This window comes from Homarus americanus, unplaced genomic scaffold (genome assembly GCF_018991925.1).
Source record: "Homarus americanus isolate GMGI-L3 unplaced genomic scaffold, GMGI_Hamer_2.0 scaffold21914, whole genome shotgun sequence".
Lineage (NCBI taxonomy): Eukaryota > Metazoa > Arthropoda > Malacostraca > Decapoda > Nephropidae > Homarus > Homarus americanus.
In genome coordinates this window covers 1,918,896-1,945,557 of record NW_024719665.1, presented here as the reverse complement: position 1 = coordinate 1,945,557, position 26,662 = coordinate 1,918,896, and the positions used below count along the sequence as shown (strand labels likewise).

At 53.2% G+C, this 26,662-nt stretch overlaps 1 protein-coding gene across 1 annotated transcript in view; it reads right to left on the bottom strand.

Moving 5' to 3' along the window:
• Window positions 1-11,640: 11,640 nt before the first annotated feature.
• Window positions 11,641-26,662, bottom strand: part of LOC121860237 (mucin-6-like) — a 25,315-nt gene continuing 10,293 nt past the window's right edge. Inside the window, exon 2 of the mRNA XM_042357325.1 lies at window positions 11,641-16,511. Coding sequence (XP_042213259.1) covers window positions 11,641-16,511 — 4,871 coding nt within the window. The remainder of the gene's footprint in view (window positions 16,512-26,662) is intronic.

Genomic DNA, 26,662 nt, shown 5'->3' with positions numbered 1-26,662 from the left:
GGGACGAGTATTTTTTTACGGGGGGGAGGGGAGGTGAAATCTGTGACGACCACTTATTAGATCAGTAGTAAAATAACATACTTCTCTAAGGTTCCCAGGCGAGCTTTTTCTCATCCCGGTTGTCTTTAGAACGTAGACGAGTATCATATGAGGTGGAAGACCTGCCATCAGTGGGTTGGGTGTTGACTTGTGGACCGGTATACAAATCTGTTTACCGTGCGAGAGACTTAAGAGGACCCAGGTATGATTCTTAGTACCAAACACATATGTACACCTAACAGCAATCAACACATATGTACACCTAACAGTAATCAACACATATGTACACCTAACAGTAATCAACACATATGTACACCTAACAGTAATCAACACATATGTACACCTAACAGTAATCAACACATATGTACACCTAACAGTAATCAACACATATGTACACCTCACATGTACATCTCAACAGCCCATGTCCAACACGAAGAGGGAGGTTTAGCATTTGTATATTCAGGAGGAGAATGAAGGTAGACTGCATATAAACTTGTGTGAGGCAGAAACCGTTGGCTTATCTGATCGAGCACATCTGTTCATCCTGTCATAAAAAGGATTTGATGTTTGAGTTGTGTAGCAGCTATTCTTTGTTTATCTGTCAAAACGTAAGACAGCGAATGTTATTAATATTTAAGAGAATAAATATTGAATACCATTATACATACAACCCCTCGGGCTTTAATTGTGGCTTTTATAAATATAAAATAATAAAATGATTTTACGCATCTCATCTATGTTAACATTTATAAATAGGTTGATTGGTAAACCAGTTATCTCTAATCTAGGTATTTATATTCAGCGACGAGCCCTCCCTTGTCACTGGTAGCGACTGGCTCTCAACTGACACAAAACATTATTTACAATACAAATGTGTATATTCCTTTTGTTCTGACACGGTACATTGTTTACTCAGAAGGAGCAACATGCATGAGCGTAACTCGCTAGCCGCTCAACAAGTGACGATAGCGGTGACCATCTTCCATATTTTACTGTGACTGGCGCGTCAAGCACTGTTAGCCATGCGAAACATCTTTTGTCGTCGTTAAACAAAAGAAGCACAGATTCTAGTTTTATCAATCGAAATGCTCTATAAAAAGAAGTCTTGGTAAGTGTGTGTACATGAAGAGCGTGTTATCATACCAGGAGCACTGCGCTGTGGGAAAACTCATTTATTCTGGTTACACGAAGACTCTCCTCCTCCTGGCTCTTGGTGACTTGTATATTAGGCAAACTTTTTGTTGTTGATATATTCTCATCTAAGACACAAACTGAGTTTAACCATAAGCAGAAATTGTGTTCAGTAAAATAGATGCAAGGATATTAGTATTCTGAATTAATTTTCGACAAGGGATACGTGTGTGTGTGTGTGTGTGTGTGTGTGTGTGTGTGTGTACTAGCTAATTTCTCATGATCTCTCGTTTCCATTGCCTACCTGGCTCCTGCTGGGGGGCGTGGGATGGAACGCAACTTAATGACTACAGTACGTGATCTGGAAGTAATAAAACCTGCCCCCTTATCATGAACATTTATGCAGTCAAATAGTTGATACAATTTATGTTAATGTTCTTAAGGTTTTAGCATAATTTCCTGAAAGAATGTTTTTGTTGAATTAATAAAGTATAGATTAATGCATAAACTGGCTGGACAGATAATTTAATGTTTTGTCTCTGTGTTAAATTCTGAGTTTCCACTGTTGTTATTATTATTATTATTATTATTATTATTATTATTATTATTATTATTATTATTATTATTATTATTATTATTATTATTATTATTATTATTATTATTATTATTATTATTGTTGTTATTACTATTATTATTATTATTATCAATGAAAGCCATTTGGTAATGCGAAATTTGTACTACAGTTGAGACATAAATTTCTTTACTACGACGAGTGAGTGAGTACTTTAGGACGTTAGTTTATGGAGAGTAATTAAATCTTCAACGATATATTTTTTCCTCATATCTCCTTGTGTTTGTGTGAGGATGACCTTCATATTTAAGTCGATAATGAGACACAAAGCTGGTCCTCCATTTAGTGTGTTCAATGTGTAGGTGTTGCCTGGCAATAGCAGTTCACTCTCTGTGTTAAATATTATGCTACAGTAATTGGGTATTATTTGTGTCCCAGGTCGGGTTACCTCTTGTGTTTTTTTTAAGTCTATTTCCTGGATACTTGTCTCTCTCTCTCTCACAACCAGTTACTCGTAGTGTTAATTCTCTGGTATTTTCTACATTCTCTTGTCAAAAAAATAACCACCCAGTATTCCTTTTCCCGCATCAGTAATAATTGTGTTTGAGATCTGTCTGTATTCAAGGTTACGTAGTTATTGTCTTAGATTCTCTATATCTGAAACGCATCAATGAAAGGTTGTGATCATCTCCGTTTAGTCTTGCTCGGATGATCGACTCGAGAGACGTATTTCTGTGTGACTTTACGTTTCACGATTCAGTGATTTGCGTGAGACAGTACCTCGGGTGTGTACTTCACTATCTGATAAAAAAAGTTCATCCATATTTCATGCTCCGACGATTTATTGGTTAATCTTTGTCTTTAATGTCGTTTTACCTGGACTTAAATGCCTCTAACGTACATGAAACTAATTATTAAAACGTGTCCTGGGATGTTAAACACCTGCAGACTCTCTAGCTTACCCACCCGTGACCTAGAGTGCCTGTGACCTGGAGTACCTGTTGGAGTGTAATAATAAAGTAATGCTTCTTTACCATTGGGTTTAAATGCCTCTACCAGAACCTTTAAGGCCACACCCCCTCTCTTAGGTGTGTACTTTGGTGACCTTTAATATCTAACCTGTTGTACTTCACAGTGATTTGTTTTTCGCTTCTCACAGTGTCTTTTTGGTTAACTTGAATCCTTAACTTCCTGTGTGTGTGTGTGTGTGTGTGTGTGTGTGTGTGTGTGTGTGTGTGTGAATACCAGTATTTATTAAGTGCTTCCTGGACAATGCTTTCTCACACACACGCAGCTGCACGTAGGGATGATATTGGAAGATAAAATTATCCAATGATCCTGAGTCGTGTTTCTGTCTTGTAATCACATTGAGAACACTGTACCTGTCTCTGTACCTGTCTCTGTACCTGTCTCTGTACCTGTCGTTGTACCTGTCGTTGTACCTGTCGTTGTACCCGTCTCTGTACCTGTCTCTGTACCTGTCTCTGTACCTGTCTCTGTACCTGTCTCTGTACCTGTCGTTGTACCTGTCGTTGTACCCGTCTCTGTACCTGTCTCTGTACCTGTCTCTGTACCTGTCTTTGTACTTAAGTCAGATCACCTTCGAGTTTAATTCCATTTATTTGACATACACCTCAGTTCAGGAAATCGAAAATAAGTTTACTAACGTTCTACAGCAGTCGACTGAACACAAACCTCTGTGACGTGTATTTCTGGAGACTTTAATTGGTCCTCTTGCATTTGTAAGTTCACATTTTACCTGTAGCTTCGACTGAGCTTCCTAGAGTCTTATTTGTTTGTTTTTTATTCCAATATTCTGGTCGATCTTCGTGCAGTTTGGGTTCCGGCTCCTAACACTTGATCTTGATATACTGAAGGGTGATTATTCTACTAACTTCCAATTCACCTTTTAAATTGTTTGATTGGCTTCCTAATACAGTGATTCATGCCCCGCTAAATTGATCCACCTCCCACCAGCCTGATCCACCAACTTTATCCAGCTCCAAACATCTTGATCCACCAGCCTGATTCACCTCCCTTCATAAGAACATAATAAAATAAGGAGTCTGCAATACGCCGGTTGGCCTGTGCATTGCAGCTCCTGTCGAGAGTTACTACCACTCTCTATCGTCCATAAATCTATCTAGCCTCCTTTTAAAACTTTCCAGCGTCCCAGCACTTACTACAAAGTTGCTAAGCTTGTTCCACTCGTCCACCACCCTATTTGTGAACCAGTTTCTTCCTATCTCCCTCCTAAACCTAAATTTATCCAACTTAAATCCGTTGCTACGAGTCCTATCCTGCTCGGATATTATAAGAACTTTATCTATATCCCCTTTATTGATTCCTTTCACCCACTTAAATACTTCTATCATATCTCCCCCCACTCTTCGTCTTTCTAGGGAATGAAAGTTTAGTTTCTTTAATCTATCTTGATAGGGAAGGTTTCTAAGTCTCGGAATTATTTTCGTCATTTTTCGCTGCACTGACTCCAGTGAATTGATTTTCATTCTATAATGAGGGCACCAGAACTGAACAGCATAATCGAGGTGCGGCCTGACTAGCGCAAGATATAGTTACAATATGACCTCCGCACTCTTATTAATTACACTTCTAGATATAAAACCTAATACTCTGTTTGCCTTATTTCGAACATTAGCGCACTGTTTTCTAGGGCGAAGGTCCGGGCTTACAAGTACCCCTAAGTCTCTTTCACAGCCTGATCCACCTCCCAACAGCCTGATCTACCTTCCCACCAAAATGATCCACCTCCCTCAAGCCTGATCCACCTTCCCTCCAACTTGATCCACCTTCCCAGCCACGATCCAAGTGTTGTCATTATGATCCACCTGGTCCAGACGTTACCTGGCTCAACTAAATTAAGACCATCGGTGACTGTTATTGTCTCTCACCTAAACAGTATGTCACCTGTGGAATGCTGGAGACTCGCCTGAAGAAACAGCTACCTGGGACACCTGCTTGGTATCCTAAGGTGACCCCAGGTAGCTCGAGCCTTGACTAATGGCACGCTGCAGAAGGGGTAGCGGCGGAAGGTGATATTAACGGGGTATTATCAGTAGATTACAAGGGCTGCCGCGCCGCCTGTGTCCGGTGGGAAAGTTGTGGGGTTACCTTGACGACCAGGAAGACTTGGTCGTGGGTTACCTAGTCTTGAGTTATTCCCGTATAATAGTAATCTTTTGGGTGGTAGTAGTAGTTTAGTGGTAGTAGTAGTATATCCGTTTTGGTACTTTCGACTGATACTGAATTTTCGTAGTTCCTATTGTTACTTGTATTGACGGATATGTGTTACGTTCTTCTATAAGTAACATTTTTTACTAGCACCTGTATAGTTGACCTGTGCTAGTAGTCTCGCCAATAGTCCCTTGATTCTTGTAGCTCTTGTGGTACTAGCAAGTTGTCTATAGCGTTGCTTTAATGCTTCCGGTTTATCGTTCCCATATTATCATTCTTCCGCTCTTGTGGCTCTCTCTCTCTCTCTCTCTCTCTCTCTCAAGTTCAATGCAACATTTTCCCTTGCACCTTATCCTCTGTTGCAGTTCCTTACCTAACATAATCTACACAGGCTTTGAAATCCTCTCACCCCCACTCTCCCACAATCCCCCACCCCATTCCCCCCACCCCACTCCCCTGTCCTGGCAACCCCCCCCACCCCCACTCCCCCTCCCCAATCCCCCACTCCACTTCCCCACTCCACCTCCACCTCATTCCACTCCTCCCACACTCTCCTTCCTTAGTCAGCTGATTCTTAACCTCAACCAGACCGTTCCTTCACACGCACCAGTACTCATAATAAGTTCTAAGGTACCCCGTCACTCATTGCGTCTTGCCTCTACCATGCTGATCCCTACCTTACCCTAGCCAGCCACCTCCCTGCCCTAACCAGCCACCTCCCTGCCCTAACCAGCCACTTACCCTGCCCTAGCCAGTCACTTACCCTGCCCTAGCCAGCCACTTACCCTACCCTAACCAGCCAACCACAGTTCCTCCCTTGAATCTTATACTGACAGACTCCCTTGTGGCGCCTCCTGAGGGTGGAGAAGCGGAGGACGAGTAAAAAACCCTGAGAACGAACCTGAGAGACGAGAGTTACGTTCAGGAGACACTGCTGGAGGGAGGGAGGGAGGGAGGGAGACACGGATGGAGGGAGGGAGACAAGGATGGAGGGAGGGAAGGACGGAGAGGGAGGGAGGGAGAGAGGGAGGGAGGGGGGAGAAAGGGAGGGACAGACGGTAAAAAGAAGTGACATACAAAAAAGGGAAGATTATGAAATTACCACAACCCAATAAGTACTAAAGGAAACACATGTACTTTGTTGTTACGTGTTGAGATGTGGGTAGATAACTTACTTAAGGTCACAGGATGGAAAGTGTTTAGAAAGTTATTATTACTTTTGAGTCGAAATAAGTGTAGGGAATTGTAATTAAAAATAAACATAACAAGTAAGGAAAGCAAAACAAACTCCTGTTTTTAGTTGATATATTAATGTGTTTTTAATGTAAGTTCACTTGTCAAGAAGGTCTGGCCTGTCACACTCAAGTATATACTGTTGATTATTATAATATTCCTCCATTATCAATATTAAATGTTTGTCGAGTTGATGAATGTACTAGGACACAACAGTACTGGTAGAAGACAGAGGTAAAATAATGTTCACACAGTGCAGAGGTTACGTAAAACAGCGATAAGGGAATGAGAGCAACAGAAGGAGGAGGCTTCAGGGTGGGACTGGGAAGAGAGGCTGAAAAAAGAATCCTGATGACCGAGAAATATTATCAGACACGAAGGGAACACAGAAGATTAAAAACACTACACTATAAAGGAGAAGAAAAAATACGGAGAATATCAAGGTTAGGTTAGGTTAGGTTAGGTTAGGTTAGGTTAGGTTAGGTTAGGTTAGGTTAGGTTTGGTTTGGTTTGGGTTGGGTTGGGTTGGGTTGGGAGATTCATAATTCCTTAGACAGGTCGTGAGAGTAATACGTGGGAACCTTGACCACTGAGGAGAGAAGACGCGAGACGAGGGAACAGCTCAAGGATTTGGGATAACAACAACGATATTAAACAGACATAGAGCTGCTGGCGAAGATTATAACGAGAGATATAACGAGACACTTTCGATAGGTGTAACACTTAGCAGCATCTGAGGTGTAAGTGTGTGGAGGAGAATGGAGAAACTTCCGTAAACACGATGTTGTATGAACCTCAGCTGGAGAGGATTGGAGGAAGGAGATAAGGAAATGAGATAAAGAGGAGAGAGAAAATAATAACGATAGAAGAGGATATGTCACGGAGGTAGAAAGAGAGGAAGAGGTGATTTGGGGGAGAGGAGAGAGGTGGGAGGGGGGGTGGTGCTGTCACGGAGGGAGGTAATGGAGGAAAATTATATATGGAAAAATGACTTCCCTCTCACACACACACACACACACACACACACACACACACACACACACACACACACACACACACACACACACACACACACACACACACACACACAGAAAAACACCGCAACTGATTCACCCAGCAGGTAGAAAACCCATCGCGTTCACTCGATACAATTTTCACAGCTCCGTTACCTTATGCCACGCCAAGTTGACCTCTGTCCTGCCTCCCTCACCTCCTCCTCCTCCTCCTCCTGGTGTGTTTGAGGGGCGTCCAGCCAGGGAGGAGGACGCCGCCCTCCCTAACACTGGCAGCCATCGTAAAGTAATATTAATTTGGTGGGCTCTGAGCTACCTCCTACCTACCGGGGGACACGACACAAGGTCAGGGATTAATTAGCGTATAGGTCCTGGTGGTATAGAGTGTTAATGGAAATAGTACACGATAATAATAATAATAATAATAATAATAATAATAATAATAATAATAATAATAATAATAATAATAATAATAATAATAATAATAATAATACGTCCAGATTTCTTCTACAAGGTTACTCGTCCATTATAAACAAACGGTATAACAAGCGACTACAAGACAATTCACGGGGCGTTTGTTTAGAGGACTGGAGTACAGTATTATAAACCACTTTATTACATTCAGTAAAATAAAATAAAAAACAAGAAAGCAAAGATAGAATTAAACTACGAAGAATAAAACACCACCAAGCAAACCAATCACAGCTCCTGGTCTTATTGTACACCTAATTAAGTAGCCTCATTATCTGGGTCTAATTACTAGGCATAAAAATAATACCTTATAATGTACTAATTACTCTGAATACATACTCGTGTAAGTATTCATTGTTATGTTCACGGTTGTGTGTGTTAGTTTTTAATCATGTTTGGACAAAAAAAAAATTACTTGACTGATGTGTTGTAGTAATGAGTACAGGTAAGTGATGTAGCAGACGTGCAGGTGAGTAGTTGTATCTGTGGTAGGTTGACTGTTGGGTAAAAAGTGCCTCTTGGGTATCTAGCTGTCGGGTAGATGCCTGTCGGATTGCTGACTGTCGGGTAGAGATGCCTCGTAGGTATCTAGCTGTCAGGGGCTGGCTGTCGATTTACTATTAATGATATATCTGCCATGACCTTGCAAGTGTGTGTGTATATGTGCGTGTATATGTACAATCTGCGTGCAAGCAGGTATGTGTGTGTGTGTCGCGTGTACGTGAACACATTAAGTATATGCTGATATGAGGATGTAAAGTATATATATATATATATATATATATATATATATATATATATATATATATATATATATATATATATATATATATATATATATATATATATATATATATATATATATATATATATATATATGTATGTATATCAATAAGTAGGCGAGTATATGAAAGCATATTGATGGCTTTACCTTATAATATAAACAGAGACTTTACAGAATGCAGCGGTTCACGCTGTGATCTCGACTCCATCACCCGGTCAGACTCAAACGTAAACGCATAGAAGTAAATCAAGAATGCGTCAATAAATCACAATAATACGCCTGAGCCATAAAACCTCCACTTAGGATCAGAAGTAACGCCAAGAACACAAAAAAAATATATACATAAGTGATGGTCGTAATAGGTGCTTCCATTATGCCTTGGATTCTGGTCACGGTAAATTAAGAGAAATATGGTTTTTAGTCCAAGGCAATCACAACATAATTATAATCCCAATAAATCAAGATACTCTACGTACATGCCGCCAATTTAAAGCCTGCACTGGCCTATTACCAATTTTCAGGTTCAGAGCCCACCGAGTGCAGGCCTACCATCTACTGTTATTAATGTATCCTGGAAAGGTAGGAGGAGAGGGGATGGGATGTAGGGGTCATGTAGGCCTACTGTCAGCCTCCCCGGGCCAGACAAACCCAAAATATTACCTTAGAATTCTTTTGTTCGAGTTTTCTCCTATCATTAGTTACCTATCTTGCGGTGGCATCGGATTATCTCATTCTGTTAATTAGATTATGACTTTGTAATTATGGTTTTTTGTGACGTCAGTGGTTCTTATGGTCAATATTTGGTTCCTAAGGTGAATATTAAGTCTTTGTTTTACTATTGGGTGGATAACAGGGAGGTGAGATCTATGTACAGAGTAGTTACCGTTAAGCTGTAGTGTATGTTGTCAGACTTGTGGGTGAGTCAGGACGGGGCCACATACTCTGCCCTGAACTGAGGTAATCTGATGTGTTTTCTCTCTCTCGTGTATACAGACTCACACACACACACACACACACACACACACACACACACACACACACACAGTTTATATTGGAAGATTCCATATAGACGTGTATGAATAAAGATGACAATTAATGTTTTACAGTAATTTGGTAAATCACACTCGTAGAAAATATTTCCATTAACGATGATTATTTTAAGGCTTTCCAGTATACCAGTTAAACCTTGGAGCTAGATTTGGGTTTATGCTTTTCAATACAAGTAAAAAAAATAAATATAGCTGGAAATTCCTACAAAAAACACCTCATGTGATTATTCAAATTTGTAAAAGAAGTTTGGATACATTAACTTCATCTGTTAGAGGCCACACATGTTATTATTTTCTCGGTAAATGATAATATATCAACGTTCTCTTGGTTTTTTTATATTCATTTTTCTTTTAGTTTGCCTTAATAAACACCCACGTCACCGAGTAAACAGTGGCATCTAACACAAGCTGACCTGAGCATCATTCCAGCATACGACAGCCAACAGCCTCGACCCATAAATCGATCTTCATTCCAACGTAAAATTGCCACTTAACCCGATGGCGTAAAAAATAGCATTGGAAATTTGCGAAGTAACCCATATTTGTCAAGATTCGTCTAAGTCATATATCAGTGTCTTCCCCGCCACGCCGGCCCGACAATTACATTACTGAAGGGGGGGGGCGTAAATTGGATAATTAATAATGAGATATCGATCACCTAGCGTAGAAAACGATATTTGGGAGTGGACGGTAGCGGTGGTGGTAGTGGTGGTAGTAGTAGTGATGGTGGTGGTGGTTACTATGGTGTTGGTAGTAGTGGTAGAGGTTGTGTCTCCACCTGACACCTGTATGTATGATGAAGTACAGGTGATGTATGTATCCTTCAGAAAATTGTATGATAAATCAGTCAAAGTAGACACGAGACACCAGACAGCTGGGCATGAGGAGAATTGTCCTCGGTGATAATGATGGCGTAGCTGATGAGAGAGAGAGAGAGAGAGAGAGAGAGAGAGCATCTTACTACTCTTAGTATGCACTGTACAATGTACATGACACATAAGTTTGTATTGTTAGTGTAAGTTTTCCACTTCCTCAAGACCACACACAGGCACATACACACACAGACACGCCGTACATACACAAGCACACACGATATAAAGTTAATAACATCACCATCCAAACACACTTAACCTTCATTACACCGAATTACAGTCACCAACTTGATATATATTCCTATGTTATTATCTCTCTGTCGTGTGAGAAATAATATATAAGACTTAAACACTAATCTTTCAACAGAGATAAAGTGAATTTAGGTCAGCGCGGAGACTCCCTCGTAATTAACAGCATTGTAGGTTACCTGAGACTACCTTTGATGTTAGGATAGGTACGGTTAGGTTATGTAAGGAGTGGAATCTTCATAACTTTATAATGTTTAGGACCTTAAAGAATAATAAGTCCTTTCTGGTTCTCAAATGCTTAAGGTACTTCACTAAATAGAGGTGTGTGTATGATGCCTTATTTGCCGCATTAGTTTTGATACGTCTCTTGAAGCACTGTCAAAATAAGGCTCCGTACACTGAGTAAAGTGGTACAGCCCAGAGAATAGAATAATCGTGGGTTTATTTATAGAAATTTACAATACATATTTGTTCAGCTGTAAACACCATTCATGCTTAACAAAACACAATAAATTGTTTATAGTTTCCCCATACAACTGTAAACGAGGTTAGTCTCTTCAATGGCCTGCCTTAGTTAGTGAACACAATCTACAATGAATAAATTCCACTCTATCTACTCGTACATATTTTAGTTAAGTATGTAAGTGTGGATCGACATGAAAGATAACGTGATCCACACAAAGAAAATTAAAAGTTTGTTCCTAAACATGTGAGGTGAATAGTGCCACCCTCTATTCTCGTCGTGGGTAAACAGTTTAGCAGGTGGAGTTCATGGAAATGCTCTGCTTCCGTGAAAGGTAATCGGCCTCCTGCAAATGTAAATGCCTCACAAAGCTCAGCCATTACTTAAAAATGCACCAAACCTCATGTAGTGTGTCGCATTTGTGGCAACGTGACGTGCTGTAATGGAACAGTCTCTTCTTAATAGAGACATTGTAGCTGAATCAACACTTCTTTTCTTGAAGAGGAATTTTACCTGTACAGAAGTTGTACGCCACGCAAATTGTTGTGATTCACTTCAGACAATCAATATTTATACCGAATCATCTCCATGAAGGGAAATGTCTGCTGCAGGAGACCTTGTGAGGACTGTCCTGTTGTAGGAGCCCTTGTGAGGACTGTGCTGTTGCAGGAGACCTTGTGTGGACTGTGCTGTTGCAGGAGACCTTGTGGGGACTGTGCTGCTGCAGGAGACCTTGTGTGGACTGTGCTGCTGCAGGAGACCTTGTGGACTGTGCTGTTGCAGGAGACCTTGTGGGGACTGTGCTGTTGCAGGAGACCTTGTGTGGACTGTGCTGTTGCAGGAGACCTTGTGGGGACTGTGCTGCTGTAGGAGACCTTGTGTGGACTGTGCTGTTGCAGGAGACCTTGTGTGGACTGTGCTGTTGCAGGAGACCTTGTGTGGACTTGCTGTTGCAGGAGACCTTGTGTGGACTGTGCTGTTGCAGGAGACCTTGTGTGGACTGTGCTGTTGCAGGAGACCTTGTGAACTGTGCTGCAGGGGACCTTGTGAGACTGTGTGCAGGAGACCTTGTGTGGACTGTGCTGCTGTAGGAGACCTTGTGGACTGTGCTGCTGTAGGAGACCTTGTGTGGACTGTGCTGTTGCAGGAGACCTTGTGGGGACTGTGCTGCTGCAGGGAGACCTTGTGGGGACTGTGCTGTTGCAGGAGACCTTGTGTGGACTGTGCTGTTACAGGAGACCTTGTGGGGACTGTGCTGCTGTAGGAGACCTTGTGTGGACTGTGCTGTTGCAGGAGACCTTGTGGACTGTGCTGTTGGGAGACCTGTGTGGACTGTGCTGTTGCAGGAGCCTTGTGTGGACTGTGCTGCTGCAGGAGACCTTGAGGTTTGTGCTGCTGCAGGAGACCTTGTGGGGACTGTGCTGCTGCAGGAGACCTTGTGGGGACTGTGCTGCTGTAGGGAGACCTTGTGTGGACTGTGCTGTGGGAGACCTGTGTGGACTGTGCTGCTGCAGGAGACCTTGTGTGGACTGTGCTGCTGTAGGGAGACCTTGTGTGGACTGTGCTGCTGCAGGAGACCTTGTGTGGACTGTGCTGCTGTGGAGACCTTGTGTGGACTGTGCTGCTGTGGGAGATCTTGTGTGGACTGTGCTGCTGCAGGGACGTGTGGACTGTGCTGCTGTGGGGACCTTGTGTGGACTGTGCTGCTGCAGGAGACTTTTGTGGACTGTGCTGCTGCAGGGAGATCTTGTGGGGACTGTGCTGCTGTAGGGACCTTGTGGACTGTGCTGCTGGGGAGACCTTGTGAGGACACTGTGCTGCTGCAGGAGACCTTGTGGACTGTGCTGCGCAGGAGACCTTGTGAGCACTGAGCTGCTGTGGGAGACCTTGGGGACTGTGCTGCTGTAGGGAGACCTTGTGTGTGGACTGTGCTGCTGCAGGAGACCTTGTGTGGACTGAGCTGCTGCAGGAGACCTTGTGTGGACTGTGCTGCTTAGGGAGACCTTGTGTGGACTGTGCTGTTGCAGGAGACCTTGTGGACTGTGCTGCTGTAGGAGACCTTGTGTGGACTGTGCTGTTGCAGGAGACCTGTGTTGACTGTGCTGCTGCAGGGAGACCTTGTGTGGACTGGCTGCTGGGGGAGACCTTGTGGGGACTGTGCTGCTGCAGGAGACCTTGTGTGGACTGTGCTGTTGCAGGAGACCTTGTGAGCACTGAGCCTGTGGGACACCTTGTGAGGACTGTGCTGCTGTGGGGAGACCTTGTGTGGACTGTGCTGCTGCAGGAGACCTTGTGTGGACTGTGCTGCTGGGGAGACCTTGTGTGGACTGTGCTGCTGCAGGAGACCTTGTGGACTGTGCTGCTGCAGGAGACCTTGTGGGGACTGTGCTGCTGTGGGAGACCTTGTGTGGACTGTGCTGCTGCAGGGGACCTTGTGGGGACTGTGCTGCTGTAGGGGAGACCTTGTGTGGACTGTGCTGCTGTGTGGGGACTGTGCTGTTGCAGGAGACTTTGTAGGGACTGTACTGCTGCAGGGAGACTTGTGGGGACTGTGCTGCTGGGGAGACCTTGTGGGGACTGTGCTGCAGGGAGACCTTGTGGGGACTGTGCTGTTGGACTTTGTGGGGACTGTACTGCTGCAGGAGACCTTGTGTGGACTGTGCTGCTGCAGGAGACCTTGTGTGGACTGTGCTGCTGTAGGGAGACTTTGTAGGGACTGTACTGCTGCAGGAGACCTTGGGACTGTGTGCTGTAGGGGACCTTGTGTGGACTGTGCTGCTGCAGGAGACCTGTGTGGACTGTGCTGCTGCAGGGAGACCTTGTGGGGACTGTGCTGCTGTAGGGACCTTGTGTGGACTGTGCTGCTGTAGGGAGACCTTGTGTGGACTGTGCTGCTGCAGGAGACCTTGTGGGGACTGTGGTGCTGTAGGGAGACCTTGTGTGGACTGTGCTGCTGGGGAGACCTTGTGTGGACTGTGCTGTTGTAGGAGACCTTGTGTGGACTGTGCTGTTGCAGGAGACCTTGTGTGGGCTGTGCTGTTGCAGGAGACCTTGTGTGGACTGTGCTGTTGTAGGAGACCTTGTGTGGACTGTGCTGCTGCAGGAGACCTTGTGAGGACTGTGCTGCTGCAGGGACCTGTGTGGACTGTGCTGCTGTGGGAGCTGTAGGGGACTGTGCTGCTGCAGGGAGACCTTGTGGGGACTGTGCTGCTGTAGGAGACCTTGTGTGGACTGTGCTGCTGCAGGAGACCTTGTGGACTGTGCTGCTGCAGGAGACCTTGGGGACTGTGCTGCTGTAGGGACCTTGTGGACTGTGCTGCAGGGAGACTGTGTGTGTGGACTGTGCTGCTGCAGGAGCTTGTGTGGACTGTGCTGTTGCAGGAGACCTTGTGGGGACTGTGCTGCTGCAGGAGACCTTGGGGGGACTGTGCTGCTGTGGGGACCTTGTGTGGACTGTGCTGTTGCAGGAGACCTTGTGTGGACTGTGCTGCTGGAGGAACCTTGTGGGCTGTGCTGTTGCAGGAGACCTTGTGTGGACTGTGCTGCTGTAGGAGACCCTGTGTGGACTGTGCTGCTGCAGGAGACCTTGTGTGGACTGTGCTGCTGCAGGGGACCTGTGTGGACTGTGCTGTTGCAGGAGACTTTGTAGGGACTGTACTGCTGCAGGAGACCTTGTGTGGACTGTGCTGCTGGAGACCTTGTGTGGACTGTGCTGTTGCAGGGGCCTTGTGAGCACTGAGCTGCTGTAGGAGACCTTGTGTGGACTGTGCTGCTGCAGGAGACTTTGGGGACTGTACTGCTGCAGGAGACCTTGTGTGGACTCTGTGCTGCTGTAGGAGACCTTGTGGGGACTGTGCTGCTGCAGGAGACCTTGTGTGGACTGTGCTGCTGTAGGGGACCTTGTGGACTGTGCTGCTGTGGGAGACCTTGTGTGGACTGTGCTGCTGCAGGAGACTTGGGGACTGCTTGCAGGGCCTGTGGGATGTGCTGCTGTAGAGACCTTGTGGGGACTGTGCTGCTGCAGGGACTTGTGAGGACTGTGCTGCTGTAGGAGACCTTGAGGACTGTGCTGCTGGGAGACCTTGTGTGGACTGTGCTGCTGCAGGAGACCTTGTGTGGACTGTGCTGTTGCAGGAGACCTTGTGGGGACTGTGCTGCTGTGGGAGACCTTGTGGGGACTGTGCTGCTGTAGGGAGACCTTGTGTGGACTGTGCTGCTGCAGGAGACTTTGTGGGGACTGTACTGCTGCAGGGACCTTGTGTGGACTGTGCTGCTGTAGGAGACCTTGTGGGGACTGTGCTGCTGCAGGGAGACCTTGTGGGGACTATGCTGCTGCAGGGACCTTGTGGGGACTGTGCTGTTGCAGGACCTTGTGGGGACTGTGCTGTTGCAGGAGACTTTGTAGGGACTGTGCTGTTGCAGGAGACCTTGTGGGGACTGTGCTGTTGTAGGAGACCTTGTGGGGACTGTGCTGTTGTAGGAGACTTTGTAGGGGATTGTACTGCTGCAGGAGACCTTGTGGGGACTGTACTGCTGCAGGGAGACCTTGTGGGGACTGTACTGCTGCAGGAGACCTTGTGGGGACTGTGTTGATGCAGGAGACCTTGTGGGGACTTCTGCAGGAGACCTTGTGGGGACTGTGCTGTTGCAGGAGAGACCTTGTGGGGACTTGCTGTTGCAGGAGACCCTGTGAGGACTGTGTTGATGCAGGAGACCTTGTGGGGACTGTGTTGATGCAGGAGACCTTGTGGGACTGTGCTGTTGCAGGAGACCCTGTGAGGGACTGTGTTGATGGGAGACCTTGTGGGGACTGTGCTGTTGCAGGAGTTGTGGGGTCTGTGCTGTTGCAGGAGACCTTGTGGGGACTGTGCTGCTGCAGGAGACATTGTGTGGACTGTGCTGCTGCAGGAGACCTTGTGGGGACTGTGCTGTTGCAGGAGACCTTGTGGGGACTGTGCTGTGCAGAGACCTTGTGGGGACTGTGCTGTTGGGAGACCTTGTGTGGACTGTGCTGTTGCAGGAGACCTTGTGGGGCTGTGCTGTTGCAGGAGACCTTGTGAGGATTGTACTGCTGCAGGAGACCTTGTGGGGACTGTGCTGTTGCAGGAGACCTTGTGAGGATTGTACTGCTGCAGGAGACCTTGTGGGAACTGTGTTGTTGCAGGAGTCCTTGTGGGGACTGTGCTGTTGGGAGACCTTGTGGACTGTGCTGCTGGGGAGACCTTGTGTGGACTGTGCTGTTGCAGGAGACCTTGTGTGGACTGTGCTGTTGCAGGAGACCTTGTGGGGACTGTGCTGTTGCAGGAGACCTTGTGAGAGGATTGTACTGCTGCGGAGACCTTGTGAGACTGTGCTGTTGCAGGAGACCTCGTGGGGACTGTGCTGCTGCAGGAGACCTTGTGGGGAACTGTGCTGTTGCAGGAGACCTCGTGGGAACTGTGCTGTTGCAGGAGACCTTGTGAGGATTGTACTGCTGCAGGAGACCTTGTGGGGACTGTGCTCCTTCTCCCTACCCTGGTGGTCTGTGGCTGCCTCCTCCCCCCCCTCCTCCTCCTCCCTACCCTGGTCTGTGGCTGCCTCCTCCCCGCCTCCTCCTCTGGTGGTCTCTGTGGCTGCCTCCTCCCCCCTCCTCTTCCTCCTACCCTGGTGGTGTGGCTCCTCCTCCCCTACTCCTCCCTCCTCTGGTGGTCTGTGGCTGCCTCCTCCCCCCCCTCCTCCTCCTCCTCCTACCTGGTGGTCTGTGGCTGCCTCCTCCCCCCTCCTCCTCTTCCCTCCTACCCTGGTGGTCTGTGGCTCCTCCTCTCCCTCCCCTCCTCCTCCTCCTGGTGGTCTGTGGCTGCCTCCTCCCCCCTCCTCCTCCTACCCCTGGTGGTCTGTGCCTGCCTCCCTCCTCCTCCCCTCCCTACCCAGGTGGTCTGTGGCTGCCTCCTCACCCTCCTCCTCCTCCTCTGGTGGTCTGTGGCTGCCTCCTACACCCCTCCTCCTCCTCCTGGTGGTCTGTGGCTGCCTCCTCCCCCCTCCTCCTCCTCCTCCCAGTGGTCTGTGGCTGCCTCCTCCCCTCCTCTCATCCTACCCAGGTGGTCTGTGGCTGCCTCCTACACCCTCCTCCTCCTCTGGTGGTCTGTGGCTGCCTCCTTTCCCCCGTCCTCCTCCTCCTCTGGTGGTCTGTGGCTGCCTCCTCCCCTCCTCTCTACCCCTAGTGGTCTGTGGCTGCCTCCTCCCCCTCCTCCTCCTCCTACCCTGGTGGTCTGTAGCTGCCTCCTCCCCCACTCCCTCCTCCTCTGGTGGTCTGTGGCTGCCCCTCCCCCCTCCCTCCTCCCTCCCCTCTGAGTGGTCTGTGGCTGCCTCCTCCCCCATCCTCCTCCTCTGGCATGGCTGCCTCCTCCCTCCTTCCTCCTCCCTCTGGTGGTCTGTGGCTGCTTTTCTCCTCCTCCTACACTGGTGGTCTGTGTGCCTCCCTCCCCTCTCTCCTCCCTCCTTCTACCCTGGTATGCCCGGGCTGCTGCCTCCCTCCCCTCCTCCCTCCCTCCCTCTGGGCTATGGCTGCCTCCTCCCTCCCTCCCCACCTCCCTCCCTCCCTCCTCTGAGTAGTCTGTGCCTGCCTCCTCCTTCTACCCTGGGGGTTCGGCTGCCTCTCCTCCTCCCACCCCTGGTGGTCTGTGGCTGTGCCTCCCTCCTCTTCTCTCCTCCCCAGGTCTGTGGCCGCTTCCTCCTCTTCCTTCTGTGTTCTGTGGCTGCCTCCTCCCTCCTTCCTCTGGGTCTGTGGCTGCCTCCTCCCTCCTCCTCCTCTGTAGTCTGTGGCTGCCTCTCCCCCTCCTCCTCCCTCCTACCCTGGTGGTTCTGCCTGCCTCCTCCCCTGCCTCCTCCTCCTCCTCTTGTGGGTCTGTGGCTGCCCTCCCCTCCCTCCCTCCCTTCTACCCAGGGTGGTCTGTGGCTGCCTCCTACACCCTCCTCCTCCCCTTCCTGTGGTCTGTGGCTGCCTCCTTCCACCCCTCTCTTCTCTGGGTCTGTGACTGCCTCCTCCCTCCCTCCCTCCTCCCTTCTGGCTCCGGGGCTGCCTCCCTCCCTCCTCCTCCTCCTCCCAGGTGGTCTGTGGCTGCCCCTCCCCACACCCTCCTCCTCCTCCTCTGGTGGTCTGTGGCTCCCTCCCTGTCCTCCTTCCCTTCCTGGTGGTCTGTGGCTGCCTCTCCTCCCTCCCTCCTCCTTCACTCCTAGTGGTCTGTGGCTGCCTCCCTCCCTCCTCCTCCCTCCTCCTTCCTACCCTGGGTGGTCTCGTGGCTTTCCCCTCCTCCCTCCCTACCTTTGGTGGTCTGTGCCTTGCCTCCTCTCCCTCCTCCTCCCAGGTGGTCTGTGGCTGCCTCCTACACTCCTCCCTCTCCTCCCAGGGTTCTGGGCTGCCTCCCTACACCTTCCTCCCTCCTCTGTGGTCTGTGGCTGCCTCTCCCTCCCCTCCTCCTCTCCTCCCTCTGGTGGTCTGTGGCTGCCTCCTCCCTCCTCCTCATCCTACCCAGGTGGTCTGTGGCTGCCTCCTACACCCTCCTCCCTCTGGTGGTCTGTGGCTGCCTCCTTTGTCCTCTCCTCGGTGGTCTGTGGCTGCCTCCTCCCTCTCCCTACTCCTCTACCCTAGTGGTCTGTGGCTGCCCTCTCCTCTCCTCCCTCCCTCCCTACTCCTGGTGGCTCTAGGGCTGGCTCTCCTCCCCTTCCTCCCCCTCCTGGGGTCTCGTGCTGCCTCCCTCCCTCCCTCCTCCTGTGGTCTGTGGCTGCCTCTCCCCATCTCCTTCTCCTTCTGGTGGTCTGGCTGCCTCCTCCCCCCCCCTCCCTCCTCTGGTGGTCTGTGGCTGCTTCTTCCCCCCCTCCTCCTCCCCTCCTACACTGGGGTCTGTGGCTTCCTCCCCGCCCTCCTCCCACTTTGTCTTGTGGTTGCCTCCCCCCCTCCCTCCTCCCTCCTCTGGGCTATGGCTGCCTCCCTCCCCACCTCCTCCCTCCCTGGTGGTCTGTGCCTGCCTCCTCCCCGCCTCCTCCCACCTGGTGGTCCAGGCTGCCTCCCTCCCTCCTCCTCCCTTCCCACTCCCTGGTGGTCTGTGGCTGCCTCCTCCCTCCTCTTCCTGGTGTTCTGTGGCTGCCTCCTCCCCACCCTCCTCCTCTTCCCTGGTGCTCTGTGGCTGCCTCCTCCCTCCTCTCCTCCTACCCTGGTGGTCTGTGCCTGCCTCCTCCCCGCCTCCTCCTCCTCCTCTGGGGTCTGTGGCTGCCTCCTCCTCCTCCTCCTACCCAGGGTGGTCTGTGGCTGCCTCCCACCCTCCTCCTCCCTCTGGTGGTCTGTGGCTGCCTCCCACCTCCCTCCTCTGGTGGTCTGTGACTGCCTCCCTCCCCTCCTCCTCCTCCTCTGGTGGTCTGTGAATGCCTCCTCCTCCTCCTCCTCCTACCCAGGTGGTCTGTAGCTGCCTCCTACACCCCACTCCCTCCTCTGGGGTCTGTGGCCCTCCTTCCCCGCTCTCCTCCTCCCTCCAGGTCTGTGGCTGCCTCCCCCTCCTCCTCTACCCAGTGGTCTGTGGCTGCCTCCTCCCCTGCTCCTCCTCCCTGGTGGTTCTGGCTGCCTCCTTCCCCACCTCCTCCTCCTCTGGTGGTCTGTGGCTGCCTCCCTCCTCCTCCTCCTCTGTCTGCTGCCTCCTCACCCCTCCTCCTCCTCCTCTGGTGGTCCATGGCTGCTTCTTCCCCCTCCTCCTCCTTCTACCCTGGTGGTCTGTGGCTGCCTCCCTCACCTCCTCCTCCCTGGGGCTGGCGCTGCCTCGTCCCCCACTCCTCCTCCTCCTCCTCTAGTGGTCTGGCCTGCCTCCTCCCCGCCTCCTCACTCCTGGTGGTCTGGGCTGCCTCCTCCCCCACCTCCTCCTCCTCCTGGTAGGCTATGGCTGCCTCCTCCCCCACCTCCTCCTCCTCCTCTGGTGGTCTAGGTTGCCTCTCACCTCCTCCTCCTCCCACACAGGTCTGTGGCTGCCTTCCTCCTCCTGGTGGTTTGTGGCTGCCTCTCCCTCCCTCCTCTCCTACCCCCGGTGGTCTGTGGATGCCTCCTCCCCCTCTCCTTCCTCCTCTCAGTCGTGGCTGCCTCCTCCCTCCCTCCTCCTCTCTACCCTAGTGGTCTGTGGCTGCCTCCTCCCCCTACCTCCTCCTCCTCCCTGGTATCTGGCTGCCTCCTCCCTCCTCCTCCCTACCCTAGTCTCTGTGGCTGCCTCTCCTCCCTCTCCCTCCTCCCTCCTCCTTCTGGTGGTCTGTGGCTGCCTCTCCTCCCCTCTCCTCTCCTCCTCCTGGTGGCCTGTGCTGCCTCTCCTCTCTTCTCCTCCTACCTTGGTGGTCTCTGGCTGCCTCCCCCCTCTCCTTCCCTCCTCCTTCTGGGGTCTGTGGCTGCCTCCTCCCTCCTCCTCCCTTCTGGTGGTCTGTGGCTGCCTCCTCCCACCCTCCTCCTCCTCCTACTCCTGAGGCTCTGGGCTGCCTCCTCCTCCCTCCTCCTCCTCCTCCTCCTCTTGGTCTGTGGCTGCCTCCTCCCTCCTCCTCCTCCTCCTCCTCTTGGTCTGTGGCTGCCTCCTCCCCCTCCTCCTCCTCCTCCTCTCTTTGGTCTCAGGCTGCCTCCCCCTCCTCCTCCTCCTATCTGGCTGCCTCCTCCCCACCTCCTCCTCCCCTCTGGTCTGTGCCTGCCTCCTCCCCCGCCTCCTCCTCCTCCTCTGGTAGGCTGGAGCGCTCTCCCCCACCTCCTCCTCCTCCTCCAGGTCTGTGCCTCCCTCCCCGCCTCCTCCCTCCCCTCCTCCCGTGGTCTGTGGCTGCTTCTCCCATCCTCCCTCCTCCTCCTCCTAATGGTGGTCTGTGGCTGCCTCCTCTCCCCCCCTCCTCCTCCTCCTACCTCTGGTGGTCCAGGGCTGCCCCTCCTCCCCCTTCACCTCCTCCTCCCTTGTGGCTCCCTGCCCTCCCCTCCTCCTCCTCCTCCTCTGTGGTTGTGGCTGCTTCCTCCCCCATCCTCCTCCTCCTCCTACAATGGGTGGTGGCTGTGGCTGCCTTCCCCACCTCCCTCCACCTACAGGTGGTCGTGGCTGCTTTCTCCTCCTCCTCCTCCTACCCTTGTGGTCTGTGGCTGCCTCCCTCCCTCCTCCCAGTGGTCTGTGGCTGCCTTTTTCCCCTTCCTCCTCCTCCTCTCTGGTGGTCTGTGGCTGCCTCCTCCCTCCTCCTCCTCCTCCTGGTGGTCTGTGGCTGCCTTCCTCCCTCCCTCTCTGGTGGTCTGTGGCTGCCTCCTCTCCCTCCTCCTTCCTCCTCCTACCCCAGGGGTCTGTGGCTGCCTCCCTCCCTCCTCCTCCTCCCTCTGGTGGTCCGGGCTGTCTCCTCCCTCTCCCTCCCCTCCCTCCTCCCCTCCTCTCTGGTTTGTCTGTGGCTGCCTCCTCCCTCCCACCCTCCTCCTCCTCCTCCCACCCTTGTGGTCTTGTGGCTGCCTCCCTCCCTCCTCCTCCTCCCTTCTAGTGGTCTGTGGCTGCCTGCTCCCCCTTCCTCCTCCTGGTGGTCTGGGCTGCCTCCCTCCTGCCCCCTCCTCCCTCCTCCTTCCTTCTGGGTTCTTAGGGCTGCCTCTCCCTCCCCTCCTCCCTCCTCTCTGGTCTGCGGCTGCCTCCCTCCCACCCTCCTCCTCCTCCTCTTCTGGTGGTCCTTGTGTGCTTCCTCCCTCTCCTCCTCCTACCCTGGTGGTCTGGCGTTCTCCTCCTACTCCTGTGGTCTGTGGTGCCTCCCGCCCCTCCTCCTCCTCCTCTGTTCTCTGGGCTGCCTCCTCCCGCCCTCCTCCTCCTCTTCCTACCCTGGTGGTCCGTGGCTGCCTCCTCCCACCTCCTCCTCCTCCCTCCTCTGGTGGTCTGTGGCTGCCCCTCCCTCCCTCCTCCTCCTCCTACCCTGGGTCCGTGGCTGCCTCCTCCCTCCTTCTCCTCCTCCCTGTGGTGCTCTCTCCCTGCCTCTCTCCTCCCTCCTCCTCTGGTGGTCTGTGGCTGCCTCCTCCCTCTCTCCTCTGGTGGTCTGTGGCTCTCTCCCACTCCTCCTCCTCCTCCTCTGGGGTCCGTGGCTGCCTCCTCCCCCTCCTCCTCTACTCCTGGTGGTCCGTGGCTGCCTCCCTCCCGCCCCTCCTCCTCCTCCTACTCCTGGGGTCCGTGGCTGCCTCCCGCTACCCTCCTTCCTCCTCTCTCTGGGTCTGTGCTGCCTCCTCCTCCTCCTACCCTGGTGGTCTGTGGCTGCCTCCTCCTGCCCTTCCTCCTTCCTCCTACCTCTGCGGGTCTGTGGCTGCCTCCTGCCACTCTCCTCCTCCTCCTCTGGTGGTTCTGGCTGCCTCCCTCCCTCCTCCTCTCCTACTCCTGTGGGTCCGTGGCTGCCTCCTGCCACCTCTCCTCCTCCCACCTCTGGTGGTCTGTGGCTGCCTCCTCCCGCCTCCTCCTCCTCCTCTGGTGGTCTGTGGCTGCCTCCTCCCTCCTCCTCCTCCTACCTCTGGTGGTCTGTGGCTGCCTCCTCTCCCTCTCTCTCCTTCCTTCTAGTGGTCTGTGGCTGCCTCCTCCCCTCCTTCCTGTGGTCCAGGGCTGCCTCCTCCCACTTCCTCCTCCCTCCTCCCTCTGGTGGTCTGTGGCTGCCTCCTCCTCTTCCTCCTCTCTACCCTGGTGGTCCTGTGGCTGCCTCCCACTCCACCTCCTCCTCCTGTGGTCTGTGGCTGCCTCCTCCCCTCCTCCTCCCTCCCACTCCCTGGTGGCCCTGTGGCTGCCTCCTCCCGCTCTCTCCTCCTCCCTCTGTGGTCCGTGGCTGCCTCCTCCCTCTTACCTTGGTGTCCAGGGGCTGTCTGCCTCCTCCCCCTCTCTCCTCTTCCTCTGGTGGCTCTAGGCTGCCTCCTCCCTCTCCCTCCTCCCTCCTACTCCTGGTGGTCTGTGGCTGCTTCCTCTCTTCCTCTCCCTCCTCTGGTGGTCTGTGCGCCTCTCCCTCCTCCTCCTACCTTGGTGGTCTGTGGCTGCCTCCTCCCGCCCCTCTTCCTCCTCCTACCCTGTGGTCTGGGCTGCCTCCTCCTTCCTACTCCTAGGTTCTGGCTGCCTCCTCCTCCTCCTCCTACCCTGGTGGTCTGTGGCTGCCTCCCTCCCGCCCCTCTTCTTCCTCCTCCTACTGGTGGTCTGTGCCGCCTCCCTCCCTCCTCTCCTCCTGGTGGTCAGGGTGCCTCCTCCCTCTTCCTCCTCCCTCTGGTGGTCTTGTGGCTTTCGCCTCCTCCCCTCCTCCCCTCCCCTTCCCATTCTGGGGCTGTGGCTGCCTCCTCCCCCTCCTCCTCCTCCTACCTTGGTGGTCTGTGGCTGCCTCTCCTTCCCTTCCCTCCTCCTCCTCCTCTGGTGGTCTGTGGCTGCCTCCTCCCCGCCTCCTCCTCCCACTCCTGGTGGTCTGTGGCTGCCCTCTCCTCCCTCTCCTCCTCCTCCTGTGGCTGCCTCCTCCCTCCTCCTCCTCCTCCTCTGGTGGTCTGTGGCTGCCTCTCCCTCCCTCCTCCTCCCACCTCCTGGGCTCCAGGGTTGCTTTGGGGCAGGCTGCCTCCCTCCCTCCTCTTCCTACCCTGGTGGTCTGTGGGCTGCCTCCTCCCTCCCTCCCTACCCTGGTGGTCTGTGGGCTGCCTCCTCTCTCTCCTCTCTTCCTCCCTCCTCTGGTGGTCTGTGGCTGCCTCCTCCCTCCTCTTCCTCCTTTGGTGGTCTGTAGCTGCCTCCTCCTCCTCTAGTGGTCTGTGGCTGCCTCCTCCCCTCCTCCTCCCCCTCCTCCTCCTTGTTGGTCTGTGGCTGCCTCCTCCCCCCCTCCTCCTCCTCTGTGGTCTGTGGCTGCCCTCCTCCTCCTCCTAGTGGTCTGTGGCTGCCTCCTCCCCCCTCCTCCTCTTCTGGTGGTCTGTGGCTGCCTCCCCCCCTCCTCCCTCTGTAGTCTGTGGCTGCCTCCTCCCCCCTCCTCCTCCTCTCTGGTGGTCTGTGGCTGCCTCCTCCCCCCCTCCTCCTCTCCTCTCCTCCCCTAGTGGTCTTGTGGCTGCCTCCTCCCCCTCCTCCTCCTCCTCCTCTGGTGGTCTGTGGCTGCCTCTCCCCCCCTCCTCCCTCCTCCTCTGGTGGTCTGCCCAGCTGCCCTCCTCCCCCTCCCTCCTCCTCTGGTGGTCTTCTCCTCCTCTGGTGGTCTGGCTGCCTCCTCCCCCCCTCCTCCCTCCTCTCGGTGGTCTGTGGCTGCCTCCCCCCTCCTCCTCCTCCCCTGTGGTCTGTGGCTGCCTCCTCCCCTACTCCTCCTCCCTCCTGGTGGTCTGTGGCTGCCTCCTCCCCCTTCCCTCCTCCTCCTCTGGTGGTCTGGAGCTGCCTCCTCCCCCTCCTCCTCCTCCTCTGGTGGTCTGTGGCTGCCTCCCCCCTCCTCCTCCCTCCTCTAGTGGTCTGTGGTGCCTCCTCCTCCTCCTCCTCCTCCTCCTCTGGTGGTCTGGCTGCATCCTCCTCCCCTACTCCCCTCCTCTCATCCCTAGTGATCTGTAGCTCCCTCCTGCCCTCCCTCCTCCTCCTCTAGTGATTTGTAGCTGCCTCCTCCCCTCCTCCTCCTCCTCCTTTAGTTGTCTACCTTGGCTTCCTCTCCCCCCACTCCCTCCTCCCCTCCTCTATTGGTCTGTGCTCTCCTCCTCCCCTCCTCCCTCCCTCCTCCCTAGTGATCTGCCGCTGCACCTCTCCTCCCGCCCCCCTCCTCCTCCCCTCCCTCCTCCTCCTCTGGCCAGTGCTGTGGCTGCCTCCTCCCCCTCCTCCTCCTCCTCTGGTGGTCTGTGGCTGCCTCCTCCCCCTACTCCCTCCTCCTCCCTCTGGTGGTCTGTGGCTGCCTCCCCCCTCCCTCCTCCTCTAGTGGTCTGTAGCTGCCTCCTCCCCCCCTCCTCCTCCTCCTCCCCCTGGTAGTCTGTAGCTGCCTCCTCCCCTCCTCCTCCTCCTCTTGTGGTCTGTGCTGCCTCTCCCCCCCTCCTCCTCCTCCCCTAGTGGTCTGTGCTGCCTCCTCCCCCCCCTCCTCCTCCTCTAGTGGTCTGTGGCTGCCTCCTCCCCCCTCCTCTCCTCCTCTGGTGGTCTCGCTGCCTCCTCCCCCCTCCTCCTCCTCCTCTCTGTAGTCTGTGGCTGCCTCTCCCCTACTCCTCTCCTCTAGTGTCTCCTGGTGCCTCCTCCCCTCCTCCTCCCCCCTCCCTCCTCTCCTCCTCTGGTAGTTTTGCTGCCTCCTCCCCCCTCCTCCTCCCCCTCCTCCTCCTCTAGTAGTCTGTATGGGCTGCCTCCTCCCCCCTCCCCTCCCCCTCCTCCTCCCCCTCCTCCTCCTCCCTCTGTGGTCTGTAGTGCCTCCTCCTCCCCTCCTCCTCCCCCTCCTCCTCTTCCTCTGTGGTCTGCCTTGCCTCCCCCCTCCTCCCCTCCCCCTCCTCCTCCTCCTCTAGTAGTCTAGCTGCCTCCTCCCCCTCCCTCCTCCCCCCTCTCTCCTCCTCCCCGTGGTGGCTGCCTTCCATCTGGTCTGTGGCTGCCTCAGTGATTACAGACCAGAAGGAGGAAGGAGGAGGGCAACCAGACCACCAGGAAGGAAGGAGGAGGAGGGCAGCTGGTGACCTGAACTCCTCAGGAGAATGGGAGGTGGTCCTGGAGGGGAGGAGGCAGAGGAGGAGGCGGCCTGAGCTGCTGGAAGGAGTGAGGAGGAAGGAGGGAGCTCCCTGAACGACGACCACCAGAAGGAGGCTGAGGAGGAAGGAAGGTGACCAGAGGAGGAGTGAGAGGAAGGAGGATGAAGGAGGAGGAGGAGGAGGAGGAGGACGACCTGGAAGGACTCCTGGAAGGGAGGAGGAGAATCAGAGGCTCGGGCAGGAAGGAGGCAGGGGAGGCAGCCACAGGTCAGAGGAGGTGACCTGGTGGAAGGGAGGAGGAGGATGGGAAGGAGGAGGAACAGGGAGGAGGAGGGGGAAGGAGCCTGAGGAGGAGAGGAGGAGGAGGAAGGAGGAGGAGGAGGAGGAGTTCCCCTCGGAGGAGGAAGAGAAGGAGAAGGAGGAAGAAGAGAGAAAGGAAGGCTGAAAAGGAAGGAGAAGGAGGAAGGTGAGGGGAGGCAGCCTGGGAGGAGGAGATGAGGAGGGAGGAGGGGAGGAGGGACGACCACCAGGTTTATGGGAGGAAGGAGTCCTGGGAAGTAGTTCAGAAGGAAGGAGGCTCAGTGAGAGGAAGGAGCCGGGAGGAGGAAGGAGGAGGCCTGGAGGAGGGAGGGCCCTGGTGGAGGGAGGAGAGAGAAGCCTGAAGGAGGAGGGAGGCTGGTGAGAGGAGGAGGCTGACCACAAAGGAGGAGAGGTGAGGCTGACCACCAGGGGAGGGCAACCAGAAGGAGGAGGGCGGCTCTGGTTCCTGGGAGGAGGGAGGAGGGAGGAGAAGGAGGAGGGGAGGGCAGCCTGGAAGGAGGACAACCCTGGCATTCTCGAGGGAAGGAAAATCAGAGAAGAACGACTCCTAATTCTCGGAAGGAAGTGACAGGAGGGAGGAGGGCAACCTGAACAGGAAGGAAGGAGGAGGAAGGAGGAGGAGGAAGTGGAGGAGGAAGGAGGAGGGGAGGAGGA